This window comes from Scyliorhinus torazame, chromosome 18 (assembly GCF_047496885.1).
Source record: "Scyliorhinus torazame isolate Kashiwa2021f chromosome 18, sScyTor2.1, whole genome shotgun sequence".
NCBI lineage: Eukaryota > Metazoa > Chordata > Chondrichthyes > Carcharhiniformes > Scyliorhinidae > Scyliorhinus > Scyliorhinus torazame.
In genome coordinates this window covers 10,792,073-10,815,496 of record NC_092724.1, presented here as the reverse complement: position 1 = coordinate 10,815,496, position 23,424 = coordinate 10,792,073, and the positions used below count along the sequence as shown (strand labels likewise).

Sequence of the window (23,424 nt, the reverse complement as noted above, 5' to 3'; positions counted from 1 at the left end):
AGAGGGTACTTAAGGAGGTGTTAGGGCCAATTTAAGTTTGGGGAAACACATGAGATGAGACAAATATATGATTTACGACCAAATCTTTAATTCTAATGTATACAAGCTTCCTTCTTACTTAACATGGCTGTTGGATATTTTCTTAGTTTTCCCATGAATGCCAGCAAACCAAGTATCTCCTTAATTATAAAATCAAAACCACCGTGAGGCAGTGGTTAGCACTGCTGCCTCACGGTGCCGAAGACCCGGGTTCGATCCCAGCTCCAGGTCAATGTCCAAGTGGAGTTTGCGCACACTCCCCATGTCTGCGTGGGTCTCACCCCCACAACCCAAAGATACGCAGGGCAGGTGGATTGGCCACGCTAAATTGCCCCTTTAAAAAAATGACCAAAACCTTGAACTCTAGTTTTGTTGCCACTTTCAAATCCATAATACAGCAGTGCAAAGTGGCAGTATAATTCAGAAGATTACTAAGTGGATTACTACATAGGTAGGAGAGTCCTGTCAGGTGGGCTGTCTCTCACCACTGAGTTGCCACCAACGGCAACACTGGGTCTCTTTTAGTATGTTCCGAGACATCTTTACACCAATTTCTGTTATAAACTGCTAGAAAATCAGACATTTGGTGAGGGGGAGTTTGAAAGTGAGGGGCAAATGTGGGAATGCATGGTTTCAAATTGTGACACCTATTGTACAAATAGTGGTTGACTTTCTAAAAATTTGACACCAATAATACAGCCTCATCGCATTCAACAGTGATACATACATGAACCAGAACCATATCAATTGAGTTAATCATTTTTCACAATATCGCAAAGAATCTGGGATGCAGTTGATACATTGCCTCTCATAAAAAAACATCCCTTAATAATTTTAAGACCATAATGGTTCTTCATAGATCTGGTAAAGAGTGGCTGGTTAGTGTTTTGTTATCGTGGGTGTGATCATCTTATGAAAAGAGTAATATCTGCAATCTTTGGGAGGAATGAGGTCCATCACGCTGGTATGAATGTTCTCCTTCTTGAAGCCAGCCTCCACCAAATGAGAGACTTGGGTTTCCTGGACAGATTAAAGGCGCAAGTTATTTAAGAAACGTTAAGCAGATCACACGGCACTGCATATCCCAGACATTCAAGATTATTTACAGGGCAATGTAATTGTTTCCACGTGCAAAAGCCTTTATATTTTTGAAAAATATCTTTTAGATGCTCATCAGGGCGAGGGATAAAGAAGCAGGAAACTTGTTCCAACTTCAGCATTAGCCCAGGTGAGGTAGAGCAGCTTCGATGCAAAGTAAATCTCTCTCTACTCTTTCACAAAAATGCATAATACCTCAACCACTCGGCCGCCCTTTGCTGTATAATTTTTCCACCTTGTCTAAACACCCTCTGAGTTTGCCAATTTGATGTTGATTGATATGAAATTGGGGCAAGTCCTGCAGGTCCATGTCACTGGAAACTGGATTCAAGCTGCCCAATTCTAGTTTCTTCCTTATCCATCTTTTTAAAATGTCATCGTCTTGAGCATAAATCTTGAAGAGCCTTTGAATTGTTCATTCTCCCCGTGTCTGCGTGGGTCTCACCCCCACAACCCAAAGATGTGTAGGTTAGGTGGATTGGCCACGCTAAATTGCCCCTTAATTGGAAAAAAATAATAATTTGGTACTCTTTAAAAAAAAAAATTTTTCAGAATTGTTGATTTGTGTGGCGTGCCTTTGAATGCCATTGTCGCCTCAATCTGAAGGTTGTGGGTCACAGCCTTACAAAGATTTGGGGACATAATCCAGGCTTACGTTAGGGAGTGTTGCCATGTTAGAGGAACTGCCTTTTAATAATATTAATCATCTTCATTAGTGTCACAAGTAGGCTTACATTAACATTGCAATGAATTGACTGAAAATCTCCCAGTCGCCACACTCCGGCGCCTGTTCGGGTACACTGAGGGAAAATTCAGAATGTCCAATTCATATAACAAGCACGTCTTTCGGGACTTGTGGGAGGAAACCCACGCAGACACGGGGAGAACATGAATCAAACCTGGGACCCTGGCGCTATAAAGCAATAGTGCTAACTACAGCACATATGAGGCATCACACTAATGCCCATCAAACCTTGCTTTGTGCAAATTGACTCATATTTGTTTATATAACAGTGACTGCCTTCCAACAATATTTTTAAAATTTATTTGTTAATAGGATGTGGTTGTTGCTGGCGAGGCCAGCGCTTATTGCACATCCCTCACAACGTTTGAGAAGATGGCAGTCTGTTACTGCCATGAACTGCTGCAGTGTGTGTGGCGTAAGTACACCCTACAGTGCTGTTGGGAAGTGAGTTCCAGGTATATAATCCAGCAGCATCGATGGAACCGCGATGCATTTCTAAGTCAGGATGTGTGGTTTGGGGGGAGGGAACCTACAGGTGGTGGCACCTCCTGCCTTTGTTCTAGGCGGCAGAGATTTGGAAGGTGCTGTTGAAGAAGCCTTGGTGAGTTGCTGCAGTGCATCTTGTAGATGGGACACTGCACCCACAGTGGTAGGGGGAGTGAATGTTGAAGGTGGTGGATGGGGTGCCATTCAAGCGAGGTATGCTTTGCCCTGGATAGTGTCCATTTTCTTGAGTGTTGTTGGAGCTGCACTCATTCAGGCAAGTGGAGAGTATTCCATCACACTCCTAATTTGTGACCTTTTAAGCACTCGTGGGATTTTCTGAGGATGTGAAAATACCAAATAACTCGGAGTTATTTAGTTATAAAACAACTGCAGAATAGCTGTAGCACATCCCAAGTACAAGACGTCAGTGTTACATAGCGTTTCTCATCAATGCATAACAATAAAATTACTTTTACAATAACTCAGTGACAAATTCAAGCTCTCTGGAGTTTATAAATGGATCATGTAGATCTCTCCCACATTGCATGGAGCTTCAGATAATGGGCATTTGTTGTTTTTTTACCTGGAACATTTTTTCAATGTCATTATACTTTCCCTTCAGTAGCTCTCCCCAGGAGGTGAGGTTGCAATATGTAAGAACACCTCCAGGCTTCAGCAAACGTGAGGCATGACCCTGAAAGAAAATGAATTTAATGAATACAATTAGATCTGGCTGCATTGTGTCCTCCTGTCCTTCTCAGATTTACCTGATGCATGAAGCAAACTACTCCTGCTCCTAGTTCTGATGTTCTAGGAAATAACTATTCTGTTTAATTCCAGCTCTTGGTCTGTAGCCCTGTAGGTAACAGCACATCAAGCACACATCTGGGGAGGTAGTGGTATTGTCACTAGGCTAGTAATTCAGAGACCCAGGGTAATGCTCAGGGGTCCTGGGTTCCAATCCCACCACGCCAGATGGTGAAATTTGAATTCCATCAAAAGAAATCTGGAATTAAAAGTCTAATGATGATCATGGAAACATTGTCGTAAAATCCCACCTGGTTCACTAATGCCCTTCAGGTCATCTGCCATCCTTAACTGGTCTGGCCTACATCTGACACCAGACCCACACAGCGATGCTATTGACTCTTAACTGCCCCCCACTGAAATGGTATGGCAAGCCTCTCAGTCCAAGGGCAATTAGGGATGGGCAACAAATGCTGGCCCAGACAGCGACGGCCACATCCCAAGAACATTTTTAAATCTCCCATGGCTTTGCACAAGAAGTTAATATCAATTGCAATTGTGGAGATTTAACTGGATTAGACCATAAGACATAGGAGCAGCATTAGTCCATTTGTCCCATCGAGTCTGCTCTTCCATTCGATCATGGTTGATATTTTTCTCATCCCCATTCTCCTGCCTTCTCCCATAACCCCTGATCCCCTGATTAATCAAGAACACCAGATCCTGCGACATCTATGGACAACTCGTGAAAAAGGTTAGGACCCCACTGGACGAGACCAGATGGAAATGGAAGGAGAAGCTGGACATGGAGATGAGGAGAAATTTCTTCCGCCAGAGGGTGGTGAATCTGTGGAACTTATTGCCAGGAGGCTGTGGGGGCCAAACCACTGAGTGCCTTTAAGACAGAGATAGATAGGTTCTTGATTATATCAGGAGTAATGGGGAGAAGGCAGGAGAATGGGGATGCAAAACATATCAGCCATGATTGAACGGCAGAACAGACTCGATGGGCCGAGTGGCCTAATTCTGCTCCTATGTCTTGGGGAGATGGGGAAGGACTCTGGATCGAGGTGCTGCACAGGATCAACTCCACCTCCTGCGGAACTTCCGGTGACGGCGGGTGGGAGGCAGCTGCACATTGGAGGGCTCCCGTTCGGGAACGGCATTTTCGGGGTTTAAGAACCAAGAACAAAGAAAAGTACAGTACAAAGTCTTACAACACCAGGTTAAAGTCCAACAGGTTTGTTTCGATGTCACTAGCTTCTTTGGAGCAGCGCTCCGAAAGCTAGTGACATCGAAACAAACCTGTTGGACTTTAACCTGGTGTTGTAAGACTTCGTACTGTGCTCACCCCAGTCCAACGCCGGCATCTCCACATCAAAGAAAAGTACAGCACAGGAACAGGCCCGCCAAGCCCGTGCCGACCATGCCGCCCGACTAAACTCCAATCTTCTCCACTTCCTGGGTCCGTATCCCTCTTCCCATCCTATTCATGTATTTGTCAAGATGCCCCTTAAATGTCACTATCGTCCTGCTTCCATCACCACCTCCGGTAGCGAGTTCCAGGCACCCACTACCCGCTGTGTAAAAAAACGTGCCTCGTACATCTCTAAACCTTGCCCCTCGTACCTTAAACCTATGCCCCCTAGTAATTGACCCCTCTACCCTGGGGAAAAGCGTCTGACTATCCACTCTGTCTCTGCCCCTCATAATTTTGTAGACCTCTATCAGGTCGCCCCTCAACCTCCGTCATTACAGTGAGAACAAACCGAGTTTATTCAACCGCTCCTCATAGCTAATGCCCTCCATACCACGCAACATCCTGGTAAATCTCTTCTGCACCCTCTCTAAAGCCTCCACATCCTTCTGGTAGTGTGGCGACGAGAATTGAACACTATACTCCAAGTGTGGCCTAACTAAGGTTCTATACAGCTGCAACATGACTTGCCAATTCTTATACTCAATGCCCCGGCCAATGAAGGCAAGCATGCCGTATGCCTTCTTGACTAGCTTCTCCACCTGTGTTGCCCCTTTCAGTGACCTGTGGACCTGTACACCTGGATCTCTCTGACTTTCAATACTCTTGAGGGTTCTACCATTCACTGTATATTCCCTACCTGCATTAGACCTTCCAAAATGCATTACCTCACATTTGTCCGGATTAAACTCCATCTGCCATCTCTCCGCCCACGTCTCCAAACAATCTAAATCCTGCTGTATCCTCTGACAGTCCTCATCGCTATCCGCAATTCCACCAACCTTTGTGTCGTCTGCAAACTGACTAATCAGACCAGTTACATTTTCCTCCAAATCATTTATATATACTACAAAGAGCAAAAGTCCCAGCACTGATCCCTGCGGAACACCACTGGTCACAGCCCTCCAATTAGAAAAGCATCCTTCCATTGCTACTCTCTGCCTTCTATGACCTAGCCAGTTCTGTATCCACCTTGCCAGCTCACCGCTGATCCCGTGTGACTTCACCTTTTGTACTAGTCTACCATGAGGGACCTTGTCAAAGGCCTTACTGAAGTCCATAATGACAACATCCACTGCCCTAGCTGCATCAATCATCTTTGTGACCTCCTCGAAAAACTCTATCAAGTTAGTGAGACACGACCTTCCCTTCACGTTTAGCTGCCAATCCTGCCCTTCCCTCAACCAGGTCTCTGTAATGACAACAACATCATAGTTCCAAGTACTAATCCAAGCTCTTAAGTTCACCTGCCTTACCCATAATACTTCTTGCATTAAAACATATGCACTTCAGGCCACCAGACCCGCTGTGTTCAGCAACCTCACCCTGTCTGCTCTGCCTCAGAGCGATACTGTCCCTATTCCCTAGTTCTCCCTCAATGCTCTCACCTTCTGACCTATTGCTCCCGTGCCCACCCGGTCCCAGGGGCAACAGAGGCGGCACAAGCGGGGAGAAGGCACAGTGAAGGGAAATGTCGAAAACAAGTTTAAAAAAAACAGCCGTGAAAAAAACAGCTGAAAGTCCATTGGGGAGTGAAAAGGTCACCGCGGGGCGGCAAGAAAAGTGGAGGTTGGGGCACCGGGGGAGGCCGCATTGCCCACGGCTGAAGAGATGACTAAGGTGATGGCCGTGGAACTCGAAAGGCAGTTCACAAAACACATGGAGGCGATGAGGAAGGAGATGGGGGCGGTATTGAAAGTGCTGGTGGAGGAGGCGATTGCCCCGGTGAGGGCGGCTGTATTGACCACAGCGGCGGAGGTGCAGGAGCAAGGCGAGGCGCTGAAGGAAGTGGAAGAGACATTATTGCAGCACAGTGATCAACTCACCTCGATGGAGAAGGAGATGCGGAAGGTGATGGAGATCAACAAGGATCTGCGAGCCAAAATGGACGACTTGGAAAACAACCAGGCGACAGAATCTGAGGATTGTGAGTCTTCCCGAAGGAGTGGAAGGCCTGAGGCCGACTGAGTATTTTGCCACGATGTTGGCGAAGCTATTGGGGGAGGGGGACTGGATTGGGCTCGTCGAGGAGGCCTGTACCAAAGGAGAGTGAGCTGCCAAGAGTAGTAACTTTGTGTTTTTGTAGGTACAGTGAGAAGGAGAAGTTCCTGTGCTGGGCAAAGCAGAAGCGGGTGGTGCAGTGGGCTGGAGCTGGTTTGCGCATATATCAAGACTATACGGTGGAGCTGGCGAGAAGGCGGGCTGCCTTCAGCCGGGTGAAGAAGGCGCTGTACATCAGTAAGGTGCAGTGCGGCATAGTATACCCAGCTAAGTTGAAGGTGACCTACAAATCAAAGGACTTTTATTTTGGGATGGCGGAAGCAGCGGAGGAGTTTGCGAAGGCAGAAGGACTGTGGCTGAATTGAGAAGTGGTCATGCACCAATTTAGCCTCATGTAACTGTATTTTTTTCACTGCAGCTGGTGTATGTGCTAAATGAGCTAACGTATATACTTCGACAAGGGAAGAGATGGGACTTTCACTTGCAATGATGGTTCTTTGGGGCTTGGGTGTGTATGCGGGGTTTGTGTGCTGAAGGGGATTTCTTGGTTTTCCTGGGACCGGGCAAGGGGGAAAGAGACCCGATGGGGGCCTCCACGCTGGCCGGTTTAAGCTGGCCAGTGAACGGGAGTGAGGTGGGGGGGGTTGGGGCTGCGGCCATCGGAGCCTGGTAGAACAGGTCCCGATGAGTCTAGCCGGGGCGAAAAGTTGGGGGGAAGGAACAGAGGTTGGGGGGAGGAGTTTTGTAAGAGGAAGTGGAGGGGAGGAGTCGGGGTGGGGGAGGGCCTGCAATGTATGGGTGTCATTTACGGTACTCTTTCGGGGATTGCATGGCATTGAATGTTAGGGGAAGGGAGGGGGGGCTCTACAGGTCAACGGTGACCATAGGCGATTCCTGATTCCTTTTTTTTTCTCCTTTGTTTGTTCCACCGTGGGAGGGTTTGTTTTATTTGATGTTTTTATTGTCAGGTGGGTCGTTGTTTGGGGTGGTGGGAGGAGGGGATCGTTGCTGTTGATAAGGGGATTGACTTTGTATTTGTTACCGTTTACTGCTTGTTGGTGGGGTGTAAAGTTTGAAGAAAATGTGAAAATGGAGAATAAAAATATTTTGCAAAAAAACTCCACCTCCTGCGCTGGGCTAAGCCTGGTGCAGATCAAGATGGTGCAGAGAGTGCACCTTACTAAGACACGAATGAGCGGGCTCTTCCAGGAGGTGGAGGATAAGTGCAAATGGTGTCAGGGAGGCCTGGTCAATCACACCCACATGTTCTGGCCCTGCTCCAGTCCCAGGGAGTTCTGGACAGCCTTTTTAGGGCTAAATCCAGGGTGGTAGGGGTCGAGTTGGAGATCTGTGGCGGTCTTCGGGTGTTAGAGCACCCAGAGCTCTGGACAAGGAAGTGGGGGGACGTCTTGGCCTTCTCCTCACTGATTGCCAGGCGGAGACTTCTGCTGGGCTGGAAGTCGGCAGTACCACCCAGAGTCTCCGAGTGGCTCTCAGACCCTGCCGGGTTCCTGCAACTAGAAAGTATAAAATTCTCGATAAGGGGATCCGAGAAGAGATTCCACGAGAAAGGGTTGAGGGGGGTGGGGTAGAAAAAGAGGGCAGGGAACACGGCTTGGTCGCCCGCATATTGCAGAGAAGAAACAGGAAGGGAGGCCATTCACAGGAGGGGACATAGATCCCTCCCACACAGGCCAAACCAGGAGAACGGACCCGTCTAACCTCCCCCGGAAACCCGAGGGGGGCAACAGGATTTCCCTCCCCAGCAAAACAAATGTAATTATAATTATAAATTATAAACGATGTAAAGAACCCTGGCAATAGATGTAAAAATACTTTTGTAAAAAATGTTGTGTGCAACTGTATCACTAAATGTTATGAGTCCCGATAAGAATACTTCTTAAAAAAAACTATAAGGTGCACAATAATGTAAATAGAGTAGAGAAATGATTTAACTGGGACCCCGTCACAGACACGGGGACAGACTGTGGAACCTGTGTTGATGATCATTGTTGTTTCTGTATTGTTCTGCAAAGTTTGGATATGAAATGAAATGAAATGAAAATCGCTTATTGTCACAAGTAGGCTTCAAATGAAGTTAGTGTGAAAAGCCCCTAGTCGCCACATTCCGGCGCCTGTTCGGGGAGGCTGTTACGGGAATTGAACCGTGCTGCTAGCCTGCCTTGGTCTGCTTTAAAAGCCAGCGATTTAGCCTTGTGCTAAACAGCCCCAAAAATATTAAGTGCAAAATGCCAATAAAAATATTTTTCAAAAATTAGGTTTAGATTGGCATTCCTCATTCTTTCTACTTTGACATTGAAAATTAACTTTAGTGATAATTTAACTTTTGCCCATCAGGCTTAAATTATCATTTCAGTTTTTTTCCAGTAACCTTTTTACTTTGGTCTTTTATCTCTCTTAACCCTGTGGTGATATGCATGTACACATCAATGTCGATAGTGTCTATCAGTGCACATTGTCATCGGTACACCCTCCGACCAGCAGATGGCGTTAGAGATCATGTGACAGGGCAGCATTGTGGCACAGTGGGTAGCACTGGGACTACTGCGCTGAGGACCCGGGTTCGAATCCCAGCCCTGGGTCACTGTCCGTGTGGAGTTTGCACATTCTCCCCGTGCCTGCGTGGGGTTTCACCCCCACAACCCAAAAGATGTGCAGGTTAGTTGGATTGGCCACGCTAAATTGCCCCTTAATTGGAAAAAAATAATTATTGGGTACTCTTCAAAACAATTATTTTTAAAGAGATCATGTGACTCAGGACACTCGGCAGTTGGTAGTGAGTCGTACAAGAAGACAGTCGCATCGAGAACAGCTCCAGGAGAATTCACTGAATTCATTGAGTAGCCATCGTCTGTATTATAATTTATTATAATTCAGAAAACAAAGTACTGTACACACCCCTGTCAGCATCAACAGAGCTGAGGTGGAGATGGTCAGCAGTTTCAAATTCTTAGGGGTGCACATCTCCAAAAATCTGTCCTGGTCCACCCACATCGACGCTACCACCAAGAAAGCACAACAGCGCCTATACTTCCTCAGGAAACTAAGGAAATTCGGCTTGCCCACATTAACTCTTTTTTAATAAATTTAGAATACCCAATTATTTTTTTTCTAATTAAGGGGCAATTTAGCATGGCCAATCCACCTACTCTGCACATCTTTGGGTTGTGGGGGTGGAACCCACACAGACATGGGGAGAATGTGCAAACTCCACACGGATAGTGACCGAGGGCCGGGATTCAAATCCGGGTCCTCAGCACTGCAGTCCCAGTGCTACCACTGCGCCACATGCCACCCCTAACTCTTACCAACTTTTACAGATGAACCATAGAAAGCATGCTATCTGGCTGCATCACAGCCTGGTATGGCAATTGATTGGTCCAAGACCGCAAGAAACTTCCGAGAGTCATGAACACAGCCCAGTCCATCACACACCTGCCTCCTAGCCATTGACTCTATCTACACCTCCCACTGCCTGGGGAAAGCGGACAGCACAATCAAAAACCCCTCCCACCTGGTTTACTCACTCTTCCAACTTCTTCCATCGGGCAGGAGATACAAACGTCTGGGAACACGCACAAACAGACTCAAAAACAGCTTCTTCCCCGCTGTTACCAGACTCCTAAACGACCCTCTTATGGACTGACCTCATTAACACTACACACCTGTATGCTTCACCCGATGCCGGTGTTTATGTCGTTATATTGTGTACCTTGTGTTGCCCCATTATGTATTTTCTTTTATTTCCTTTTCTTTTCATGTACTTAATGATCTGTTGAGCTGCTCGCAGAAAAATACTTTTCACTGTACCTTGGTACACATGACAATAAACAAAACAAGCAAAAAATCATTAGTTATCTTTTCCATGTGTCTGTTAATAAATTATCTTTATAGTTAAAGAACTATATGTTCTGGGTACATCAATACTACGGTTATATCACAAAACACAACCAAGCCCATCCTCTTCATTTTACTTACCACACATGACTTGTCACGGAATTAAATGTTCTAACCTAAATTCCTGTTACATGACTCAGTAAGAGCTCTTCAATTTGGTTGGTTACTGTGAAACATAGTTGTTTGCCCTGTTCAACCAGATCCCCTGTGGGATGCGGCCACTGTTTCAGCTCTCTGAACATGCATGTTCCAGCGCAAAAGTCCACAGAAAGATTGTGAGGGAGGGTAAAGAACAAATAGCACTAATCAGTCCCGTACCAGCCTCCCCGAACAGGCGCCGGAATGTGGCGACTAGGGGCTTTTCACAGTAACTTCATTTGAAGCCGACTTGTGACAATAAGCGATTTTCATTTCATTTCATTTTCAGTCCCCGCTGACTTGAAAGCAAAGGTCACCCTCTCAACTTACCTTTATAAATTCAAACTGATGTGTGTGCCAGGTTTCTTCTGACAATGGGTAAGTGTCATAAAGAATTCCTGGAAAACAAATGAAAAAGGAAAGAATTATTTCTTGCTTCCCCTTCCAGAGATTAAGCAACAGCTTCCATTTATATAGCACTGATGAAATTGGTAAAACTTCACCAGGCACCTCAAGCTGCAAATAAGAAATTGAAACTCAAGGCAAAGAAGGAGACATTAGAACAAAGGTTGTCAAAGAGTTGGGTTTCAAAGAGGAGGAGGAGGTGTTCCTGTGTGGAATCTCAGAGCAGAGCACAAGGACGAGGGGACAGAGATGAACATTTTGGCCAAGAGAGGCAGAGGGGAGGGTGGGGGAATGGGAGGGGGAACTTATTTGCACAGCGAGTGGTAATGACCTGGAACTTGTGGGTGATGGAAGCAAATATTTCAAAAATACATTGGCGGGCACTTGAAGGAAATTAACTTGTGAGGTTGAAAGAGACCAAGTGGTCAGAGTGGTAGTGCCTGAACTGCTCTACGGAGGGCCAGCATGGACTTGATGGGCCAAATGGCCTCTTCTGTGCTGTAAATGACAATTGTATTAGGCCTAAACAACTGAAGGCACAGCTACTGATGATGGGGAAAAGAAAGATGTATGAAGTCAGAACCGGAGAAAGGCAGAGAAAATGGGGTTAGAATACATAGATGCTTGATGGCCGGTGCAAACATGATGGGCCAAAAGGCCTCTTTTTATGCTGTAAAACTCTATCACTCTATGTTGTTGCATGATTGTTAAACTGGAGGAGGTTACAGAGATGAGGAGGTACAAAGCCCAAGGAGGGAAGGTTGAGAAATGTCAATTAGCAATAAAACAGATATCACTGTTCAGTTGCTTAAGGGGCAGTGCAGTGGTTAGCACTGCTGCCTCATAGCACCGGGGACCAGGGTTCGATCCGGGTCATTGTCCGTGTGGAGTTTGCACATTCTCCCCATGCCTGCATGGGCCTCACCCACACAACCCAAAGATGTGCGGGGTAGGTGGATTGGCCGTGCTAAATTGCCCCTTAATTGGAAAAAAAAGAGAATTGTGTACACTGAGTTTTTAAAAAACTATTCAGTTGCTTAATGGAGACAGCCCTGTGCTCAGCCACACTGACCTAACGCGCTCAGAGGTTTGATTGTTACTCTGGGCCATGTCTGCTGATCTGAGGAGTTGACCTCAGGGCCACTTGGCCAGAGACCAGAAAAACAAACCTTGAATGCAATTCCTCATCGCTAGTCAGTGTTCCAGGTTGAAAAATTAACGTGTGTGGATTTAAGTGGGATAAACAGATTTAGACTCGACTCTGCGGCCAAGGAACTTGCTGAGATCTTGCAGGTGGACAAGAGATCATGTTTTAAAAGCAGGATAAATTGTTGGGGTTATGGGAAGGAGAGAGAAGAAAAAATTGCGCACTTTGTATAAAATTGCAGATATTTACATAGCCAGTCAAAATCCCAGTTCTACATTTAGCAATGGGCGATAAGCCACCTGGAGGTACATAATACAGCTTCCAGTTGCAAAGGCAACTGGCTTAAACTTTTTTTCCCCATTTTTTCCAATTAAGGGGCAATTTAGCATGGCCAATCCACCTACCCTGCCTTTTGGCCCATCATGTTTGCACCGGCCAAAGGTGTGAAACCCACGCAAACACGGGGAGAACGTGCAAACTCCCCAAAGACAGTGACCCCAGGCCAGGGTGGAACCCGGGTCCTCGGTGCCGTGAGGCAGCAGTGCTAACCACTGTGCTGCCCTCCCTTTGCGTTTTAAATACTACAACAGCAGTGGGAGGGACGAAATCTCAAGGGCAAATAGGGACGAGGAAAATCTACTGACCAGCCAGGGACGCCTACATCCAGTGAAATATCTTTTAAAAATCAGTTCCATCATTCTAAACAGCATAATGTCTAATTGCAGCATATGTTGCATTCAAATACATAGCCCTTTTAAAACTTCAACCTATCAACTCTGTTCAAATCTGAAATTTAGTTAACCTGTCATTCTGTTAATATTCATCATCTGTAATTAAAGTTGACTCCCTTGATCGGAACCAGATGGGCGTGTTCAGTACTTGTGCTAGATTACTGTTATGGTATTATTTAGAACACAAGGATATGAACTTTATACAAAAAGACTGGAGGGTAAGCAGGCACTGCAAATAAACAGCCCCCTCCTTTTGTAGAACAAGCAACTTATCAAGACTTTGCCAAGAGGCTTTGCAATACTGTGATGGAAGTCACCAATGATAGACTTCGGGAGCAAGGTTTTTTATTCAGACTGGAAGCAGATTCTCTCTTGTGTAAATGCTACAATTTAAACTCTGATATTGTATCCATCTATTCAAAGTTAAACTATCTAAGATTTATCCAAATTCTGAATCAACCTGTGGTAAATGCCACACTGCCCCAGCCTCTCTAATTCACATGTACTGGCTCTGTCCTAAATTGGCTTTGGTTTGACACACACATTTTACATCACTCTCACATTGTTAGTAATAACATTGAACCTTCGCCTATTCCAGCTGTTCGGAGTGGAACCAAACGCATCTCTCTTACAAAAACTCAGACTGATGCACTCGCCTTTTCAACATTATTGGCCAGACGCATTATTCTATTAAATTGGAAACAGTTTGCCCCGCCCTCTTTTACTAATTGGATACGTGGTCCAATGTAACATCTCAAACTTGAGAAAATAATGTACAGCATAAGGGGCTCCACTGACGGCTTTTATGCAGCCTGGCGACCTTTCCTAGTTTATTTTGAGGAACTACCGCTCTCTTCTTTTATATAACATTCCCTAATCAGGTTGTATATATCATATCATGTAAAACAAATCTGTCCTATGATTGTTGTTGATTTTCTTTTTATTTATTTTTGGGGGGCCTGTGGAGGGTTTGTTTATTTATTTTTTCCTTTTTCGTCTTCTTCCTCCAACTTTTCTTTTATTTCCCTTCCAAACGTAAGTTTATTACAGTGTTGTAAGCTATTTCCTTAATTAACAAAAAAAATGATGCATGCAGATGGGATTGGAAAATGTTTAGAACAAAACTTATTTACTGTTGTAAACCTCAGTTTCCTCTTACCACATGTTCCTATGTTACTTTATCATTGATGGGATTTCAAGGTTATTCAGCTCTAGCTGGTATCACAGCCAAGCTCCATGTTGATCTCATGCAAGATCCCAAATGAGTGCACTTCCAGCATGGTCTGTCAGAATAGTTATCTGGGACAACTCTCTCCCCTTGCTCCAACCTAGCCTCGATACAAACAGGCATCCTAACTGAGATTGCCTAAGTCAGCAAGGGCAGGAGATTGATTCTGGGAACCTGCTCCCTTTCCCCCATCAGGTGCCTACACTGAAAATACGTTCCTTGTGAATTTTGAACATAACCTCTTCACGGCAATTCCACATAATTTAGTGAATGAATCAATTCCACATAGTTTAGTGGATGATATATTCATATGTTTAACCATTTGGTGGACAGTTGATATTCCAATTAGGCGCTATGGATAAAACAGTCCAGATTGTCTAAAATGCGCAGTCGCATATATAAAACAAAAGTTGATACAGTATTGAAGTTCTTGGTCATTCAATCTCATCCCACTCTTGACATTCTATAGGGCAGCATTGGAGCACAGTGGTTAGCACCGTTGCTTCACAGCTCCAGGGTCCCAGGTTCGATTCCCGGCTTGGGTCACTGTCTGTGCAGAGTTTGCACGTTCTCCCCGTGTCTCCGTGGGTTTCCTCCGGGTGCCCCGGTTTCCTCCCACAAGTCCAGAAAGACGTGCTGTTAGATGATTTGGACATTCTGAATTCTTCCTCAGTGTACCCGAACAGGCGCCGGGATGTGGCGACTAGGGGATTTTCACGGTAACTTCATTGCAGTGTTAATTTAAGCCTACTCGTGACAATAAAGATTTTTATCTTATGTTATCATTAAATATTCACAAAATATTCACGTGGCATCTAAGAGCAGAGCGCGCATACCAATGTTGCTATTTTAATTCCTTCAATCTCCCTTTCAGCCCACCGAGATTCCTGTTGTCCTCCAATTCTGCCCTCGTCCATATCCCTGAATTTATTCTCTTTTCCACTGGTGCTAACTTTAGCTGCCTCGGCTCAAGGTTTTGGACTTCCTGCCCTAAACTTCATTCCTTCTCTCTCCTTTAAGTTGCTCCTCAAAGTTTATCTCTTTAACCAACCTTTTGGCCATTTGTCCTAATGTATATGCACTCAGTGTCAGATTTTGGTTGATAACACTCCCGTAAAGCTCCTTCAGTCATTTAGCTGCACTCACAGCATTATAGAAACACAAGTTCTTATGTTGTTAATATATTCCCGAACATTCGCTTCAGTGTTTTAAATTTCTGTCTTCCAAATCCTTCCTCTAAACATAATTTCTCTACCACTAGTTAAGAGCATTTTTTTTTCATTGCGTAAATAGTCAAAGATTTCGTTTAAAAAAGTACGTCAGAAATAAAACACCAAAGCCAAACTTACCATCAAAATGTGCATCTGGTAATGTTGCAACAACATCCTCCCAGAGCCCCTTGAGGGGAACAATCTGCATTGGAAAATGTACAAGACATTTAAATTCATAATAGATTATAAATGTTCTTGCTTCATTATTTGGATATTAGCAGGAAAGTGGGATTTTTCTAGGCAGTTCTTCTAGAGAAAAAAAACAACCGCAAACTTGATGTGCCCAATATCCTGTTATTGTGCTGTAACAGTCTACTGAAATTTCCCATATGTAGTAAAGAAAGACTTGCATTCATGTGGTGTTTTACAATCACTTCGAAATATCACAAAGCACTTCCCATGCATCATATCAGGCAGCACGGTAGCCTTGTGGATAGCACAATTGCTTCACAGCTCCAGGGTCCCAGGTTCGATTCCGGCTTGGGTCACTGTCTGTGCGGAGTCTGCACATCCTCCCCGTGTGTGCGTGGGTTTCCTCCATGTGCTCCGGTTTCCTCCCACAGTCCAAAGATGTGCAGGTTAGGTGGATTGGCCATGCTAAATTGCCCTTAGTGACCAAAATTGCCCTTAGTGTTGGGTGGGGTTACTGGGTTATGGGGATAGGGTGGAGGTGTTGACCTTGGGTAGGGTGCTCTTTCCAAGAGCTGGTGCAGACTCGATGGGCCGAATGGCCTCCTTCTGCACTGTAAATTCTATGATATCACTTTAAAATGCAGTGACTGGTGTCGTGAATTTGCACCGCATACAAGGTCCCACAGCCAACAATTACATGCTTGACCAGGAATTCTGTTGTGGTGGCATTTGATGAGGTAGGAATGTTGGACGTGATTCTGGGAAAATTCCATGCTCATCTTTTTTTTAAGAAATATTTTTATTCAAATTTTTACATATTTTCAACTTACAGAAAAAAGAAAAACAAAGAACACATAAATAAACATCTTACAACTACATCACGAATTCCCCCAATATACAAACCCCCCATTAAGCAATAATAAACAGTAGAAAACACAAAGTACATCCCCCCCCCCCCCCCTCCTCCTCCCCCCACCCCTCTGGGTTGCTGCTGCTGCTGACCACCTCCCCGCTAGAAAGTCTAGGAACGGTTGCCAGCGCCTGAAGAACCCTTGCACAGACCCTCTCGAGGCAAATTTTACCCTCTCCAATTTAATGAACCCTGCCATGTCGCTGATCCTTCCACTGTAGCAGAATCCTCCGCCGGGCTACCAGGGACACAAAGGCCAGAATACCGGCCTCTTTCGCCTCGTGCACTCCCGGCTCGTCCGATACCCCAAATAGTGTTAACCTGGGTGTTCACCACCTTAGACATCGTCTGCGCAATACCGCTCCAGAACCCATCCAGCGCCGGGCATGCCCAGAACATATGGGTATGATTTGCTGGGCTCCCTGAGCACCTCCCACAACTGTCTTCCACCCCAAAGAACCTGCTCAGCCTCGCCCCTGTCATATGCGCTCTGTGAAGAACCTTAAATTGTATCAGGCTAAGCCTGGCGCAAGAGGAAGAATTAACCCTACCCAGGGCATCCGCCCACATACCCTCGTCTATCTCCTCCCCAAGCTCATGCTCATCTTCAAAGTAGATCTTTAACCATTACCTGAGCCAACAGAACAGGCTGACATAGCCTGAGTTTTAAATGTCTCAGAGGAACAGAGGTTTGCCTGTCAGTCCCTCCAACCCGTTTTATCTCTCCAGTCATGAGGGTAGATTGGCGAGGTTGGCACTGGAGAGGTTGGCAGTGTTCTCCATGAAGAGATGAAGGCTAAGAGCAGATCTGATAGATATGTTCAAAACCATGAGGGGGCTGGACAGAGCGGGCAGAGAGAAACTGTTTCAGGTTGTTAAAGGCTCCGGAAGGAGATTAACAGATTTGAAGTGATTTGCAAAAGAAGCAAATATGATGTGAGGAAAAAAAAACCTTTTCACATAACGAAAGGTTCGGGTGTGGAACGCGCTGCCTGGAAGTGTGTGGTGGAGGCAGGTTGAATCGAGGCACTCAAGAGGACATTAGATGATTATTTGAATAGAAACAATGTGCAGGGGTGCGGGGGGGAAAGGCAGGGGAATGGCACGAAGTCACGATGTTTGGAGAGCGGGTACAGACACGATGGGCCGAATGGCCTCCTGCGCTGTAACAATTCTGCCAAATTACAGAACAATTCCAGAATTTTGACCAAGCCACAGTGAAGGAATGGCAACATAGTCAGGATGGTGTGTGGCATGGAGGGGAATTTGAAGGTGATGGTGTTCCCAAGCTTCTGCTGTCCTTGTCCGCCTGGATGGTGAAATGAAAATGGCTTATTGTCACAAGTAGGCTTCAAACGAAGTTACTGTGCAAAGCCCCTAGTTGCCACATTCCGGCGCCTCTTCGGGGAGGCTGGTACGGGAATTGAACCGTGCTGCTGGCCTGCCTTGGTCTGCTTTCAAAGCCAGCGATGTAGCCCAGTGTGCTAAACCAACCCCTATGGTGGAGGTTATGTGGGTTTGGACGGTGCTATCGAAGAAGCCTGGGTGGGTTGTCGCGATGCATCTTACAATGGTACACAATGATGCCACTGTGCGTTGTTGGTGAAGGGGGGGTTGAATGTTGAGGAGATTAATGGCGTGCCAATCAAGTGAGCTGCTTTGTTTTAAGCGGTGTTGAGTGTTGTTGGAGTTCCACTCATTCAGCAAAGTGGAGAGCATTCCATCGCACTCCTGATTTGTGCCTTGTAGATGGTGGACAGGCTTTGGGGAGTCGGCTGGAGTTACTCACCACAGTGCTCCCAGCCTTTGACCTCTGTTAAAGTCACAGTATTTTATATGGCTGATCCAGTTCAGTTTCTGGTCAATAGTAACCCCCAGGATGTTGTTAGCAGGGGATTCAGCAACGGCAATGCCATTGAATGGGGAGATAACTAGATTGTATTCAGGGGGCAGCACAGTGGTTGGCACTGCCTCCTCATGCCGCTGAGGACCCGGGTTCGATCCTGGCCCAGGATCACTGCCCGGGTGGAGTTTGCACACTCTCCCCGTAACTGCATGGGTCTCACCCCCAGAACCCAAAAAAATGTGCAGGGGAGGTGAATTGGTCACGTTAAATTGCCCCTTAATTGGAAAAAAGAACTGGGTACTCTAAATTTAAAAAAAACTAGATTTGATTCAGTCTTGTTGGAGATGGTCATTGTCTAACACTTGTGTGGTGCAAATATTACTTGCCACTTATCAGCCCAAGTGTGAATATTGTCCAGGTTTTGCTGCAAATGGATCCGGACTGCTTCTGTATTTGAGGAGTCACGAATGATGCTGAACAAATCATCAGCGAACATCCCCACGTCTGACCTTGTTATGGAGGGAAAGTCATTAATAAAGCAGCTGAAGATGGTTAGGCGTAGGACACTATCCCGGGGAACACCCCAGTGATAGCCCGGGCCTGAGATGATTGACCTCCAACAACCACAACCATCTTACTCTGTGCCAGGTACGACTCCAACCAGAGGAGAGTTGAGCCATTTCACTTCATTATTTCATTATTGGAACCACTGTGGAACTGTCCAATGTCTAGTTATTGGGGACTCACCTTGTGAGGTTGCTCCTTAGCCCACTCCTGCAATCTTTTAAACACACCATCATTACATTCAATGATCCAGTGCTCTTCGATATTTAACGACTCTATCTTGGTGGCTGCAATTGCCATTCCAAACCCAATTTCCAGAACACGTCCTCCTAAGGCAAGACAAAGAAATTGGTCGTACTGCTGTTTTGTCCCCAACATCAATTGCAACACAGTTCAATCCAGTGCATTTCTGTCTGCCACTGCAGAAAGGACAGTGTTAACAGAATCTACTTCACACCCAGAAAACAAGGTGGCAGCTAACAGCTGTTGGGTCAGCAAATCCATAGATGTACTTTGAGCGGCACGGTAGCACAGTGGTTAGCACTGTTGCTTCACAGCTCCAGGGTCCCAGGTTCGATTCCCGGTTTGGGTCACTGTCTGTGCCGAGTCTGCATGTTCTCCCCGTGTCTGCGTGGGTTTCCTCCGGGTGCTCCGGTTTCCTCCAAAAGACGTGCTTGTTAGGTGAATTGGACATTCTGAATTCTCGCTCCGTGTACCTGAACAGGCGCCGGAATGTGGCAACTAGGGGCTTTTCACAGTAACTTCATTGCAGTCTTAATGTAAGCCTTCTTGTGACATTAATAAAGAGTATTATTATTATTAGCTACTCTGCTGGCTGCTACATGTAGAACTTCACTGAGATATCTGCACTGGCCCAGTCTTCTCGTGTGACTGCATTCTCTTCACAACCAAATTCCAAGCTGGGGTATTTAAAGACGACTGAAGGATATTGTTACATCGGAGGAACCGGGGAGTCGACAGCTACCAAACAAAAGGGAAGGGGAGGAAATTGGCAGAGAAATTAGGATAAAACTCCAATGAAATATTTATTTTGGAGCTTCTAGCGATCCTTAAAAACAATGTTGCAGGACAGTGTGCAATGAAAAGACTGTAAACCACAAATCCTAAAATGTTGCCGTGTATTTTTCAATGTTCACATAGCAGTAAAGGGCCAGGTTATGGAGCCATTTTCCTACTGCAGCTGTTACAAAACTCATTTCACCCCCTGAATGAGTGACAGTCTGGCACAAGTGTGCAACAGTTAAGTAGGTGGCTGGACAAAGAGCATTTGTACTTTTGACAAATAACTTTGCACACAGAAAATGTGGACATGTTGAAGTGGTGGTTTAGTGGTCTTGACACTGGATTAGTAATCTCGAGACCCAGGAAACCACTCTGGCGCCCACGGTTCGAATCCCACCATGGCATTTAAAATAATAATCTGCAACTAAAGTCCAATGATGAGCACATGAACCGATTGTCGTAAAAACCCCGTTTGATGCCCTTCAGGAAAGGAAATCTGCTGCCGATGCTTGGTCTGGCCTACATGTGACTCCAGATCCACAGTAATGTGGTTGACTTAAATGCCCTCTGAAGTGGTCGAACGAGCCATTCAGTTCAAGGGGCAACTAGGGATAGGCAACAAATGCTGGCTCAGCCAGCGATGCCCAGATCCCAAAATCTAATTGTATTGAATCAATTAAAAGTGAAATTGACTTTCATCTTCATATCTGCAATTGGACACTCACATTTACAACCTTTTCCCTGAAACACATGCTCAATATCAGTATTCAGAAAGGTTCTGTGATATTATCTGACTTAGTTAGTAAACCAGCAGGTTAACACACCATCAACTCAATGAGTACAAGTGTGTTTTAAGAGTCCACACACAGGGCTGCACAGTGGCGCAGTGGCTAGCACTGCTGCCTCATGGCACTAACGTGACAAGTTCAATCCCGGCTTGGGTCACTGTCCGTGTGGAGTTTGCACATTCTCCCCGTGTCTGTGTGGGTTTCGCCCCCACAACCCTAAGATGTGCAGGGTAGGTGGATTGGCCACGCTAAATTGCTCCTTAATTGGAGAAAATGAATTGGGTACTCTTAAAAAAAAAAATTCAAGTAAAAAAAGAGTCCACACACACCCAAGATAATACCAATTTTTCTTTGTCGTCCTAAGAACATTTTCTTATAGTATAATTTACAGTATAATTCTACAAATTATAATCTTACAGTATAATTTCCTTAAAAATCTCTTTTTGTGCACGCTCTGCTGGTTACTTATATAACAAAGTTGGTCCCCGGATACAATCAGCACTCTCGTCCATGACAATTCCCTGAGTGAATAATCATTAATAATTTGGCTCAGTGCTTTGTAGACCACTTTTCTGATTCTCAACAAACTTTGTTTCAAGTCAGCTTTTATATTGTTCCATGACATAAGTCCACCCTGTTCTGTCACCTCAACTCTCACACAACTGGTGCAAATACAAACTTGAAATTTTCACGTATAATAAAGAGCAGGGGAAGTTCCCCATGTTAACCAAGTTCCAGCCAAATAAAATCTTCCCCTCCTGCACTTACTACTTACTCGTCGTCATCGAACATAAACATGGGGCAGATCAACTTTTGGACAGAACTTTGTAGAAGTTCCTAAGGGTGAATCAAATGAACTTCCCTCCCTGTGCTGCTGGGGAGCAACAATTGAGCGATCAAACTCAAGGGCTCAATTCGTGACAATAACCTGGCCATATGGCTTTCAAAACTTCAATTTCACTCTCGGAATGTGCACAGATTTTGCTGAAATACTGAACCTTCGGGCAGCACGGTAGCACAGTGGTTAGCCCAGTTGCTTCACAGCTGCAGGGTCCCAGGTTCGATTCCCGGCTTGGGTCACTGTGCGGAATTTGCACATTCTCCCCGTGCCTGCGTGGGTTTCCTCCGGGTGCGCCGGTTTCCTCCCACAAGTCCCGAAAGACGTGCTTGTTCGGTGAATTGTAAATCTGATTTCTCCTTCTGCGTACCCAAACAGGCGCCGGGGTGTGGCGACGAGGGGATTTTCACAGTAACTTCATTGCAGTGTTAATGTAAGCCTACTTGTGACACTAATAAAGATTATACACGGAGTGCGGGAGCCACGTTCTCCTGAGCTGCAATTAGTTGGGTGCATTAAGAAAGTCAGATTAGGGTTTTTTTACGGCTAGAGAATGACACGTTCGGCAGGGGGGAGGTTGAATGTTTGAAAAGGGGGAAGAGCAGAAACAAAAAACGGTGCAGTTGTGTTCCGCCTGGAAGTGAGACCCCCCTCCCTCCCCTCCCTTACCTCTGGAGGCTGCAGCGCTGGCCAGGGAATGCATGAATGGAGTCTCCCAGCGCTCCATGACTGGCTTGCCCAGGATCTGCAAGTGGGTGTCGCTGTCATTGTACTGGGCGCTCGCCACCCGCCAGTCCGGCTTGCAGTCCTCACCCTGCGAGAAGATCGCGCCCTGGCTCTGCATCGCGCTGCTGGGTGCTGAGGCTGGGGCAGGGGGCTGGGGCAGGGGAAAGGGGCTGAGGCTGGGCCAGGCGCTTCTATAAGAGCTCCGCAGTTGTGCTGAGTCGGCAGCGGAGCCTCGCCCTGTGTGAATATAAATAACCGCGATGTCAGAGCAGCTCCGGTTCCTGCTGAACTTCACAAAACTCAGCAGCAGAGGGAGAATCAGACCGCTCTGCTCTTTAAATCATAACCCCACCCCCCAGCCCCCCTCACACACACATCAGGAAGTTCCAGATTCCACCACCTGCTGGGTAAAATACCTTTTCCTCAAATCCCCTCTAAATCTCCTTCCCTCCCCCTTAACTTAAACCTATGGCCGCCCTGGTTATTGGGCCCTCCACTAAGGCGGGAAGGTGGTGACCTTTTCCAGCCCCACTTGACACTAAGTCACAACACAATTGAATTAACCAATAATTCTCATAAAAATACCTTCAGACTTTGGCCCTTGGCTGCCCAATAATTACAGTCACCAGGTTGGTTTTTTTTGTTCATGGGACGTGGGCATCGCGAGCTGTGCCAGCATTTATTGCCCATCCCTAATTGCCCTTGAGGGGTAAGTTAAAACTCAGCCACATTGCTGTGGGTCTGGAGGGCAGCACGATGGGGCAGTGGTTACTGTCCGTGTGGAGTTTGCACATTCTCCCCGTGTTTGCGTGGGTTTCGCCCCCACAACACAATGATCTTTTTTAAATTGAGAGTACCCAATTCATTTATTCCAATTAAGGGGCAATTTAGCGTGGCCAATCCAACTACCCTGCACATCTTTGGGTTGTGGGGGCGAAACCCACGCAAACACGGGGAGAATGTGCAAACTCCACACGGACGGTGACCTAGAGCCGGGATCGAACCTGGGTCCTCAGCGTCATGAGGCAGCAGTGCTAACCACTGCGCCACTGTGCTGCCCTCAGATGGGTTTTTATGACAATCGACAATGGTTTCATGGACATTGTTAGACTTTTAATTCCAGATTTTTTATTGAGTTAAAATTCCATCACCTGCCGTGGTGGGAT

At 46.0% G+C, this 23,424-nt stretch overlaps 1 protein-coding gene across 1 annotated transcript; it reads right to left on the bottom strand.

The window, feature by feature from the left end:
• Positions 1-66: 66 nt before the first annotated feature.
• LOC140394941 (guanidinoacetate N-methyltransferase-like) lies at positions 67-22,445 on the bottom strand. The gene is made up of 6 exons (XM_072482151.1): positions 22,202-22,445; positions 19,067-19,212; positions 15,510-15,573; positions 10,980-11,047; positions 2,952-3,062; positions 67-1,059 (listed from the first exon to the last, which is right to left on the bottom strand). Exons 1-6 carry the CDS (start codon positions 22,374-22,376, stop codon positions 919-921), a joined length of 705 nt encoding a protein of 234 aa, XP_072338252.1. The 5' UTR covers positions 22,377-22,445; the 3' UTR covers positions 67-918.
• Between the last annotated feature and the right edge of the window lie 979 nt (positions 22,446-23,424).

Bases quoted from the DNA above. Each gene is read 5' to 3' on its own strand.
- LOC140394941 (XM_072482151.1), bottom strand. From the start codon at position 22,376: ATGCAGAGCCAGGGCGCGATCTTCTCGCAGGGTGAGGACTGCAAGCCG. The intron at 19,213-22,201 runs GTAAGGGAGGGG...GTCTTGCCTTAG, and splicing joins CAGCGCTGCAGCCTCCAGAG to GAGGACGTGTTCTGGAAATT. The intron at 3,063-10,979 runs GTAAGTTGAGAG...ATTTTCTTTCAG, and splicing joins ATCAGTTTGAATTTATAAAG to GGTCATGCCTCACGTTTGCT.